Consider the following 12,641-nt stretch of genomic DNA (forward strand, 5'->3'; position numbering starts at 1 on the left):
CTGGCATCCGCATTTTAAAGTGATGTTGAAAAACTGGACAATACAGAGAGCAAAATGATTGAAGACATGAACTGACAACATACTTCGGTCTTTCAAATAGCCAGATTATGGTGCAGACATCTTTGAAAAGTAAAAAAAACCCAACTATTTAGAAGTTTCTTTAATCTAGCAAAAAGAGAGCCAAAAAGACACTCGAAGACATGTTCAGGTCAGTAACACAGCAGTTAAATGAGAATAGCTGTAATGCTCGAAAAGAAGTGGGTGTCTTCAAACCAGGCAGATTTGTCCAAGTCCAACTACTTTACTTAGACATAATTTGCACTTGACATGAAAGCAGCTGGGTGAAGTTATATGGGCGGAGCAGGACAGAGATGAGATTAGGTAAAATAAATGGTTTAGTAATCCCTTCAGACCTAAACCTGGTAAATTGTGTGTCAGGTGTCATTGCCTGTCTTCACACTAGAAACTAGAGCTGCTGTCATCATTTGAAGTCCATGAATAAATACCATTTTCAACATTTACAGTGACCATTTTCAATTTGAAGAAGGCTGTTTTCCAAAATACGCATTAAAATTCATGCAATTTCTCCGCCCAGCTTGCTTGAGGGAATGTTTTGATTCCTGATGAATTTAATAGTCCCAGAGAAAAATTAGGTTGTTTTTGGCCAGACCTAGCAGTAAGAAATTTCATTTCAGTTCCCATGGGAAGAATTTTATGACTGACACGATGACTTGAAGATAAAATTCCAGCGACACTAGACATCAGTCTTTCTTCTAAAAAAGACTGAGTCTGATAATTAAGCTCTGGATTGTGTAGTATTTATTACCGTTAATACAAATGTTTCTCAAACAGTATCTACACTTAGCCACTGAACAGACAGGTAAAAACAACGGAGTATATATATTACTCCAGGCTTTGAAAAAGCCTATCTATACAAGGGAGTATATATACTATCCCACCAACCAACCACCTTTACATAATTGGGCAGTAATTGAAAGAAAAAGTACTTATCCTGTGCTCCTGAAAAGCAATTGATCATTCTTTGTAGAGTACAGTGGTAGTCCATAAAACTTGATTTACCTCTCCTCAAAAAAAATAATACTGAATGGCTGGCAAAAGGTCACAGTAGATCTAAGAGATGCAAGATCCAACCTTGCTGCCTGGCAGATCTTTTAATCCTGAGTTTTATTCCTTCTCTAAGTGCTGCACTAACATCCAGTAAGAAACACCCACTCCAGACCTTTACTAACATAGGAAACATAACTTTACTGTGAGGTGCATCAGCAAATTTGTTACTCCCGCAATCCCTTCCACTGCAGAAGCCACCCCTAACGATGCACTGATTTGTGATGATGCAGGCCCCTTAGGATCATTAAGGCTGTGACACCAAATAGTTAGTCCACTTTCACTTTTGGTGCACATGGCAGCTGTACAGGACCACGTGTGACACAGTGCGCTCCTTCTCCCTGCTCTATGTAGGCAAATGCTGGAGACTTCCCCTTCCCCTACAACGCAGCCTCCTTCCTGAATTAGCCCAGTGTTGGTGTCACACTAGACCCCAACCTTCAAAATCTTTACGGTTCTGCACGACTGGCAGCATAACAATGCAGGAATTGTTTCACAGGGCCCTCTTTGGGGAAGAAGGGTTTATGATGGAAGAAAGGCCTCAAGGGATCTATCAGTCCATCCTGACTGCAAGACACTCGCTACTCTTATCGAGCTGAGGAAGCCTTCATGAAAGTGCTGGCAATCAGGGACAGTCCACAAAGCACTGAAACACCCTTTAATTCTACAAAGTAAACTTCTGAACCTCCCAGCACAGCTGTGCTGCTCCACACATTACAAAGGTAAATTTGGAAGCGCAGTGCTTTTCAAGCTCATCTGCTGGTCATAAAGATGCTCTGCCCTTCAATGGCAAAGCATTTCTTACAGAAGGAAAAGCCAAAACCAACAAAGACAGCACACCCCAGCTTCTCTGAGGTACATCACTTGCAGATAGACCATTAAAAAACGTTAAGCCTTAAATAACAAGCTTAGAATTTTTTCCAACCAAAAGTTTTATTGACATTCTTGGCAAATTAATCTAAATTTATGATCTTGGTCTCTCCTTCTTGCCCTTGTACAAGGCCAACAGAGAAACGTTGGCTACTTTGACAACCTTGAAGCGAACTCCAGGAATGTCACCAACAGCATGACCCTTGCGACCAAAACCAGCAACCAGAACTTCGTCGTTTTCCTGCAAGGAAAGACCACAGAGTTACAAAGGTATAAACAAGGTTTACAAAAGTATAAACATTAAACCTGTACATTAAACCTTCTGAAACGAGTAACATTAGAAAGTCTAGGGTGTGGCTCAAATTTAAAGAAAGGGTAGAAATACTGAAGGCTATATATATGTTTATATTAATAACGGACTGTTATCCCCTTCAGTGTTTTGGAGAAAGGAAACATAAGCCCAGGTAACATTTAGCTTGCAGGAGCACAGCTGAGAACTGGCTTTGCTAAGGGAGGGGAAAGTACAAGAACATCTCTCACATTTCCCATCTGCCTCTGCCACTACAGCTTTAAGCTACACGTGGTGCAGAATGGCATGAACCCTTGACTAACCATCCCCTACATCCATCAATTATGCATTTCTTTACTGTAACATACAACTTTTTATAGATCACTTCTTGATAATTACCTCAATGAAGTTCAGGCAACCATCGTTGGGAACAAAAGCTGTTATTTTTTTGCCGTTTTTAATCAGCTGGACTCTGACGCATTTCCTGATGGCAGAGTTGGGCTGTTTAGCTTCTACTCCACTAAAACAGAAGCACATGGAAATAAATTAGCAAACATCAGTGTGATAAACCAGCAGATATTCATTACACCACCAAACATTATTGTATTGCTTCGTATTAATTGCAACTTTTATTTGCTTGTCAAAACCAAAACCTATTAGTTACCTATTTACAGCTACTGAATACATAAAAGCCCAGTTCCTAAACTGAGTAAAAATTTAAAATTAATCACCTACAGACACATACTAATTCAGTAAATAAAAATCATGGGAGCAGGGGAGGGAAGAGGAGCAATATCTTGGAGCCCTGGCAGTGTCCCAATGAAGCTTATAAATTACAAAAGAAAAAAAAAGGCCAGAATACAAGTAGATGGGCTCTTTGATGCAAGACACACACTGAAAATCCACCACCCTAAATCCTAAACTGAGTTAAGTGGCGTTTTTATTCTTTTGCTTCTAAATAACCAGAATTTTTTCAAGTGACACGTGTATGAGAAAAAATACCATTCAGTATTACCACTTAGAAAAATAAACCACGTTTTCAGTCTAGCACGTAGAAGCTCATACAGATGTGGCATGTTACAGGCAGCAAAACGTCTCACATATTTAGAGAATGTAACAGCTTCGCAGTGGTTCTTCCTCGAGGTCTCTCCCGAAGGCCTCGTTCTCCGGGAGGTCTCTCCGGGACACCCAGAGCCCCCCGCCGCGCCCGGCACACGGGGTGTGCTCTCCTCATGGTCCCCCCCCCCACGAGCTCTACCCACACTTTCTCCAGGACGATCCCCTTGGCGTGGGAGGCGCCGCCGAAGGGGTTGGCCTTCAGCGCCGTGCCCAGGTGGGCCTTCTTGTACTGCTTGTCGTGCCACTTCTGGTCACGGCGGTGGCTGCGGAGCTTGCGGGCGGTGCGGAGCCCTCGGCACTTCCCTGCGGAACAAAGGCGGTGAGGGATGAGGGGGCGGAGAGGGATGTGGGGGCCGCTCACCCCCACTCCGGGCCCGTGAGGCCCGGCCGCTCCCGAGGCCCAGCGGCCGTGTGGAGTGTAATGGCGGCGGCCGCGCTACCGCCCAACCCAGCGGCGAGGCCGCGAGGCTTCAGAGCCGGCGGCAAGCTGGCGGGGCAGCGAGAGGAGAGCGCTATGGACCCTCCCGCGGTATCCCCACCGCCTCAGCCCCTGCCCGTCCCGGCCCGCCCGTCCCCCGCCCGGCGCTCACCCATCCTTCCCCGCCGGCTGCCGAGCGCGAAAGAAGGAGGCCCACCCCCGCCGCGCCGCCTAGGTGCGCCCGCGAGGACCCCGCCGCGGGCTGCCCGCGCCGCGCCTGACTGAAAATACCGTCCGGCAGCGGGTGGGGCGGCCCGGCCCGGCCCCCCCGGGAGGGAGGGCGGTACAGCGGTTCCCTCAGGGGGTGGTGGCACCTCAGTGCTGTGTGCAGCTCGTTTTTAACTTTTTTAATTCGTTTTTTTCTGGGAGTTGCCGACCTCGTAGGGAGGGGGGAGGGCGGGGGGTGCGGTGCGGCGGCTGGCCGCCCGCCCGCCCGAGGTGTGGCAGCAGAAGGGCGGTGTAGCTTCTCTGAGGAAAGTCGGGGTGAAGGGCGCTGAGGGCCGGGCTGGTTTCGCCAAATGGTGCCTGTGCGGCCCTCCCCCGTAGCATCACGGAGGCTTGCAGTACTTCCCACGTGGAATGGGCTACGGAGATGATCAGAGGGCTGGAGCACCTCTCCTATGAAAAGAGAGCGAGGGTTGTTCAGCCTGGAGAAGAGAAGGCTCCGGGGAGACCTTACAGCAGCCTTCCAGTACCTAAAGGGGGCTACAGGAAAGCTGGGGAGGGTCTCTTGATCAGGGAGTGTAGCAATAGGAAAAGGGTTTTAAACTGAAAGAGGGGAAATGAGATACTAGGAAGAAATTCTCCACGGTGAGGGTGGTGAGACTCTGGCCCAGGTTGCCCAGAGAAGCTGTGGCTGTCCCATCCCTGGAGGTGTTCAAGGCCAGGCTGGATGGGGCTTTGAGCAGCCTGGTCTAGTGAGAGGTGTCCCTGCCCATGGCAGGGGGGTTGGAACTAGATGGTCTTTAAGAACCCTTCCAGCCCACACCATCCCCCGGTTCTATGATTTCCCATGGTTAGGAGGAATGGAGGAAGACTCCAGTGCTTGGAAAAGGTGTGGAGCAGTCTTAAAAGCAAGGAGGGCATGGTGGCATTGTCCCCGTTGTGCATGGAGTGGCCTTGGCTGCAGGTCACGAGGCCCCTTCCTTCAGCAGTGTTCTTGGAGCTCACCAAGCCCCTTGGTTCTTCTTCGTACTCATCAGACTCCTGCTCACAACGAGAGCAAAAGCAGAAATCTCACGTATGGTGTATTTACGGTGAGCGAGGGAGATACCAAGGAGCTCTGATGGTAGCTGAGCCAGGGTTTCTTATTTCCAACTTGTGGTTAAGTAACTAGTGGATCTATACCAGAGTAAAATCCTGTAAAAGAAACAAGCTGAAATTCTGAAAGCTACTGTTAGTCCATACTGCCGAACTCTAGCAATCTGCAGATGCCGACTGAACAGGCACTGCAGCCTCATTCAAGCAGTTAGCCCACTCCCTGAAAGAAAAAGTCGTGAACGTTCTCTTGCCTTTTTGGGATTGCTGTGAAGGAGCAATAATTAGATATAAATGTATCTTTATTAAAACAAGCTGTGTTTACAGGTTAAGCAGAAAATACATACTTTGTTCGTGCAGGGGTGTTTTTACGCTCAATCTGGATAGAATAATTAATCAAAGCCCATTAAATAAATAATAAAATACCCATCAAAAATAACAAACATAACCCAGAAAACCCAGCAATATTTTCAGCAGCAAACATTATTATGAAAAGCAACTCTTTAGAAGATGCAAATCCAATGTGGAGAATGCAATTGCTATTTGGTAATTTTAAGAATTGGGAAGTTAACCTTGTAAAAATGCTACAGCTTCGCTTTACAATCTTAATACTAGGAATACTAAAAGCTGACTAGGAAGGAAATTGATCAATAAATAAAATGAATATAGTGAAACAAACTATGGCATTTGGTTCATAAATATTCACTAACATGTTAAGATCTAGGAAAGATGATTGAGATGATGCTACTCTAGGGTTTGCTATTTCTTTTTAAACTTTAGCAGGACTTTGGGTCACTTCCGTTAGGACAGATTTGCTTCATTTCACCATGTTCTTCAAACTTAGTATTGTTTGTTTGATCCAAAAGCGAAGAGAAGTGCTCAGGTTTAGGTCGTGTCATCTGTTGCAAAAATGTTCACTCAGATATGTCACCCAGTGTTTATAACACACAGAGGATATATTTGTATACAGAAACCATTTATTAGGGCACAGAGAGGCATACAAAAATCATAAAATTAAAATGTTTATTAGTGCTTGTGGTGGTGCAGATCCCCTTGGGCCATGTTGTGATGTCAGGACCAGCCAACATTGTGTTCTTGTATTGATGCAGGTGCAGTGGGCTGGGACGATCTGGCACTTTCTTTTCTTGGTTGCAAGTGCAGTGAGTTGGGACAATCGGGTACTTTCTTGTCCTGGTTACAAGTACAGTGAGTTAGTATGATTAGGCACTCCCTAACCATACCTGAAACTCGTGCTGCCTGGATCATAGCCTGCTCTGGAAGATACTGGAATTACTTGACAAGAACTGTGACCAAAATGGAAAAATACTGACCAAAGTCAATCATCTTGTGATCCTATAAATAGTGATCCTACAAATAGTGCGGGATCGCAGCAGGCTGTGACCCAGTATCTCCCCCTGAGTTGGGACACCACTCAGGGTAGATTTCACAAGGATTTCAAAGATTAGATTTTGCAGGGATTTTGAAGAGTAAATTTCATAAGGATTTCAGAGCTCGCCTGCTGACAAGTGCCAACACAGGAAAGGAGTGAGTAATTCACTACTGTTGTATTTCTCAAGGTTCTGAAGATTGTTTGGAACCAATAATTTACTACTTTTTGGAGAAAGAGAAACAATTATATAGGTTAATCTCTGTATCTGTTTGTATGTATGTGCGTCTGCGATTTGATTTAGGAAACACTGTTTAAGTCTTGCATTTGTATGTGTGTTATTTGATTTAGGAAATTATTGTAAGTCTCATGTGAACCTTGCCATTTTTGAATCTTTAACTAAGTTGCTGTGTTGGTTATAGCAAATTTTTTTAAATCACTCTGATAATTGGCTGATGATTAAGATTGTTAAAAATGATACAGCCCGTGTTAATAAATCTTAAATTGTTGCTACCTCAGAGTTGTGAAGGATCCTAAAACTGGCATTCATGACAGTACTCTGGCTTGCACGAACAGAACTTATGATCTTGGTCTTCTCTTCTTGTCCTTGTACAAGCCCAACAGAGAAACACTGGCTACTTTTGACAACCTTGAAGTCCATGAATGTCACCAACAGGGTGACCCTTCCAACCAAAACCAGCAACCAGAACTTTTATCGTTTTCCCAGAATTTAACAGTAACCAGATTGTTAAAAACAACTGTATGATTTGATTGAAATAACCAATAAGAATAAAGTCAAGACTTGCTTTGGTAAATTTACATGCGTATGTACAGTGGAATAGCTGTACCCTGAGTCTGTTGAAATAGCCTCAACTTGGAAAATTAGAGCTTGACGATTTCATAGTCCGTGTTTACTAACCATCAGAACACAGTAGTTCTACACTCCCCAGAGCATCTGGTGAGGAACATTACTGTTTCTGAGCTGTTACACTGGGTCAGTTAGCTCTATTGGCTTTGTATGCAGACTGTTTACCTGTATGAAGTTCAAGCAACCACTGATGGGAACGAGGGCCATTATTTTCCTGCTGTTGTGGATCAGCTGGACATTAACACCTTGCAGGATGGCAGAGTTGGGCTGCTTCACTTCTGCAGGTCCATTTGACAGAGGAGCAAACTGGACACTAAGCAGCAGTTTCTTCACATGGGGCAGCCCCACGGTCAGTCCCTGCCAGCGCCCCAGTACTCAATGTGCCAGTCACGGATGGTCCTGTCCCCAACGCTCCTGGCTGCAGGTGCTCTCCTGGTTTGAGGTAAAACAGAACCAATTTTCTTTTCTGTAATTTTACTTTTCAGCTAAGCCTCTTCTAACTAACTGAACTCTCTGAAATTAACAGCATATTTTTAGGACACTGTCGGCTTCTAGCAGAGATAAGGCCTGATGTTTATAATTAATACCAAGGAATAGTATGCAGAAAGGCTCCTGCTTATACTTATTGCTCTGACCAACAAGGTCAGCTACTTTCATTATATGCCCTGTTGGAGGGTTGGAAGCAGAAAAGTGTAGAGGGGTCGCATCTGTGGGGAGGAGCAGACAGGACATGGGACCCAAAACTGAGCAACAGGGTATTTCATCCCATCTGCCCCACGCTCCGTATAAAAGCTGGTGGGTCAAAGGCTCAGGCCTCTTTCTTCAATGGTCGGCGTCCGGGGAGGAGTCTGTTTGTCTGCCTTTGATCCTGATCCATGCTTTCCTGAATCCAGATCCTCAATCCAGTTCCCATCTCTTGCAGAGTCCAGTCTGGGACTTCCCCAGTGTCTGATGGTGATGTGACTGTCATCCTGGGAGCTTGATGTGGTTTTGTATATATTGTATATATTTCATTATTTCCTTATTAATATTATTATATTTTCTTTTTACTATTTAATTAGTAATATTTCATTAAAGTAGTTTAGTTTCTTTTCAACTGCTAAGTCTCTTGTTCTCTCATTCTTCTCTCACTTGGGAGGGAAGTCAGAGAGCATCTGTCATTTCTTTTAGTGGCCAGCCCAGCCTAAACCATGACAGGTCCCCTGCCGGGCTCTGCAGACCCACGCTTGCAAAGGTAGCCACAAGGCCCTGCTCTCATGGGGTCTGTCTTCTCCCTGGCCAAGAATCAGAAGCTTCATTCTTGATCCAGTCTTCATCCCAACCAGCTGTAGTAGGGCCTGGAGTCTGTACGGAGATTTCTGGAGGTAGGATGGCATCCTTTGGGATTTATGGGAAGGGTGCAAGGAGTAGAAGGGAGGCAAAAGAGAGAGTTGTAACAGGATTTATTTTTGCATCATCCCAGCCTGTGTGGTGGAGATGAAGGCTGAAAGGCCTGCAGGCAAATTAGTTGCCCAGAGAGAGGATTTTGTTGGAACTGAGACAAGCTGTTTCTATATATAAGGCCAATTTTCTGTCCGTGCTTCTGTTGCATTGTCAGTGCATTGTGAATATATCCGAATCAGAGGAACAATGCATGTCACAAAGTAAAAAAATAGTGATGATATATTAAGTGCTGGTACCTTGTACAGTGGCTGATACTTCATACTTTGATTGAGTCATGTTATTTTAGAAAGCTGCTCCGTTCATAGTGACCTGATATTTCATCTGAAGGTAACTATAAACTGTGTTGAAAATGAAGTGTGCCATTGTCTGCCTGAGGAGACGTTAGCCAAATAGATAAATTATCCATGTTTAAAATTGTGTCTGCAGTCTCATTTGTTGCATGCAAACTCAGCGTGTGTATAATCATTGCAGCATCAGACAGAACAGCTGTCATCTCGGGTTCTCCATCAACGTTTATGTGATCATTCTGTTTGACAGGGGGTTTGCTGGACTGTGGTGGCACATTCGGGGATGTGTGGGATGCCAGCAATACAGACTGGCTAACCTATCAGTCTCTGATGGTTTGCTTCACAAACGTCACAAAACTGTGAGCCCTTACGCTGAATATAGTTGTCATCTGCTTTCTTAACTACCTTTTCTGTGAGGGAGATACAAAAAAAGAGCAGTCTTTAAAGTACGGTTAGATCTGCTGTGCTGCCTCCCTGGCAGTGGAAGTGCCTGAACTGCCATGATGCCAAATGAGAAACAACTGATAGCTGCTTTATCATCAAAGGATGAGTTTTGTATGAACAGTAATAGCGAGTAAAACTTACTGCCAGAGTGGGAAAAGAAGTTGATAAACAGCAGTTTAATCCTGTTTTTTGGAATGTTGGCCTCTTTTAGTTCATTATGGCCCATCTTGTAGGATGTAAATAAAACTGTTGACTTCCCATTGACTTTGTCCTGCAGGAGGCTCATTGGATGAATTGTGGAGTTGAATGTGACCTTGTGTGTTCCGTAAAACAGTATGTGGGCTTGGCCATGGTCCTCTGTTCACCCTTTGTCCAATGTGGTGAAGGCATGTGGCTTAGCAAGCTTTGGTTGGTTGGTTTCAGTGTAGAACAGGCAAATGTACGACAGCGATTTGTCCACTGAATCACAGTAGCTCATCAAATCATGCCCTTAGCAGGACTACTGCATGTAAGGCTCCATTGAAGTTTACTTTTTGAACTCAGTAATGCAGAGGTGATGGTTTTGTTGTCATTCTTCACCAGAATGAAGTAAATACTTAGGATGACTTCTTTGCTTTCAGTGGATCTCATTTCTTTTTAGATACCACATGAGCCTGTTTATGGTTGAACCTTGTAAAAAAGCAACTTTTTAATGTTTAATACTGTTGTTGTTATTATTACTATTATTAGCAAGTGTCAAGAGGTAAGGAAAGACTTTTCTTCATGCTCTTTGCTTCTGCCATTTCTTCAGATGATGACTGCTGATCAGTGAAATACTATCAGCACCCATAGTGGTAGTGTATAGTGAGGAAGTCAGTATATTTTCACTTACTTATACTGGTTTAACCTATGTTAGCAGTTCGGCATTACATCTTTTCTTGGTTGTTTGCAAAACCCCCTTTGTTTCTGAGCAAATTGATGTCTACTTTTCCCCTCTTTGATGTTGTGAAATGGTGGTCTAAGAAGGCAGGCTCCTTCTAGAAATTAATAGCAGCACGGAAACGCACAGGCTGGAAGTACTATTAAAGATATATTGTGTTGTCATAGAATGGACTACAGAACATTTTCTTGGATTCAGCCTGTACTGACTTTATCTGTGGCCTGCCATGTGCTCCATGTGTTGTTTATACTACTTTCTCTAACTTTCTGTGCTTTCAGAGGACATGTTATTTGTTCATTTGTGCCATACTGGTTTCTATTTCAGCATTTTTGTTTCTTTGCTTTTGCTACCATGCTGATGAAGAATACTTAGAAAATAGCTGTGCATGAACGAAATCTCAAGGCACCATCCATCAGAAAGCCTCTCTATGCCTTTTCCCCCCACTTATTTCAGAGGGAGTATGGGTCATGAGTACTGAACCATTTAACAGGCCAGTGACATTAGTGGCTTCACAGTTTTTAAAGGAGCGTGTGATACTTCTGCCTCTTGCCAGGGCTGCTTAAAATTTTCAGCTGTGCTGTATCTCTCTGCTGGTGTAAATACTGAAGTTTAGCATCATATATTTCTGGTGCTTCACAGAACATTTAGAGGTTATTTTCAACTGGTACTTGTTTATCACTACGTTCCTTTATCTTATTTTTCAAGCTGGGATTCTCACATAAGTATCTGGATTCCTCCTTAAAGCGGATAGAAGCAGTACTATTGAGGAGAAGCTCTTCAGAGATTTTAAAGATTAGTGAATACTCTCTGTGTCACTGTCAGAGAATGAATTAAGATTGTAAATCCTTTTTAATAGTTACAATGGTAAAGCCCCTATATTTATCTTATATCTGGAACGCAATAGGCAAGAGCTCTTAATCAGTGAAGCAGGGCTTACTGCGTGATCACATCAGTGCGTAGGTGACGTTAGCTGCCAAGGAAGAAAGCAGTGGGGGTGTATAGGGTATGTGTGTACATAGGTAGGTATACATGTACATTAATACACATAATACAACTGTTAGGAGGAGCGGGTTGTGACGATGTCCTGTCTGATATTTAAGTGGAGAAGGGTGTAGTGGGACTAAATGTCAGCCAAGCACTGGTCCGAGCTTTCTTTCGAGAGTGAGCTGCCCACACTGAAGGCAGGCACCAAAAACCCATTTCTGCTTGGGCCCCCGAGTTCCCTCCAGGCTGGTCACAGATCCATGGCTGTGTTCATGAAGGTGGCCAGACTGCACATAAGTGTGCTGCAGAGCGCTGTCATTGTGCCCAGTCCACCAGTAAATATCCTGATTTCAGCTTTCCTGATCCTGTGTAGACACTTCGAATGCAAGCTGCAGTTAGTGAGTAATGTGTGGAGAACACGTGTGGGTCGTAGAGTTTGAGGAGTCATCTCAAACTGCCCTCTTCTTTGCCATCATGTGCACGGCTGATGTATATTTTGAGAAGGCTGATGAGGACTGAGGGTCCGCAGAGGACGTACCGGTGCCTGAGACCCTCTTATGTTTTAAGAATCACCCATCCCAGAACCAACCTGCTGTATTCACAGTGATGTGAATGCACCTTGGTGTCTCTGTCTGACAGTCCGGAAACAGAGGCATTGTAATTATGTGGGCATTTAGCAACTGTGGTCTGGCTTAGAGTTATCTCTAAGTATAAAAACAATTGAGTGAGAAAGCTGGACATGAACAAACTGAATTAAAGCAGAAGATAGGAAACCAATTCCAAATACTTAACTTCTAAACTTGCTATGTCTGCTTTCACGTCTCTAAAATGGGGATAATATTATTACTCTGAAGGTATTACAAGACTTTAAAATACATGTAATTCTCTGGTTGTCATATGGAAAGAGAAATTTTGAAGCTGTTTGGAAATGGCACCTTCACCTTTCTTTAAGGTTAGGGTTGAATACAGATAAGAAGTGCTCTTCAATGTGATTTTAAAGCATGGAGACACTATCTGATTTTATTTATTTTTTTCTTAGCGAACAGCTCACATCCTGCTACAGTTTTCCCCAGACTGTAATCTGTAATTCACAAGGAAGCAGGAGGGTGGCCGCAGTAGGTGTCTGCTGTCAGAATAAATCTGAGGACATGAGGAATTCCTCCCGTGGGTA

General features: G+C 44.0%; 1 protein-coding gene across 1 annotated transcript; it reads right to left on the reverse strand.

Moving 5' to 3' along the window:
• Positions 1-2,039: 2,039 nt before the first annotated feature.
• Positions 2,040-4,084, reverse strand: RPS23 (ribosomal protein S23). Its single transcript, XM_074569446.1, has 4 exons — positions 3,994-4,084; positions 3,547-3,706; positions 2,684-2,804; positions 2,040-2,236 (listed from the first exon to the last, which is right to left on the reverse strand). Exons 1-4 carry the CDS (start codon positions 3,995-3,997, stop codon positions 2,090-2,092), a joined length of 432 nt encoding a protein of 143 aa, XP_074425547.1. The 5' UTR covers positions 3,998-4,084; the 3' UTR covers positions 2,040-2,089.
• Positions 4,085-12,641: the final 8,557 nt, after the last annotated feature.

The sequence above is a fragment of the Larus michahellis genome, chromosome Z, assembly GCF_964199755.1.
Source record: "Larus michahellis chromosome Z, bLarMic1.1, whole genome shotgun sequence".
Taxonomy (NCBI): Eukaryota; Metazoa; Chordata; class Aves; order Charadriiformes; family Laridae; genus Larus; species Larus michahellis.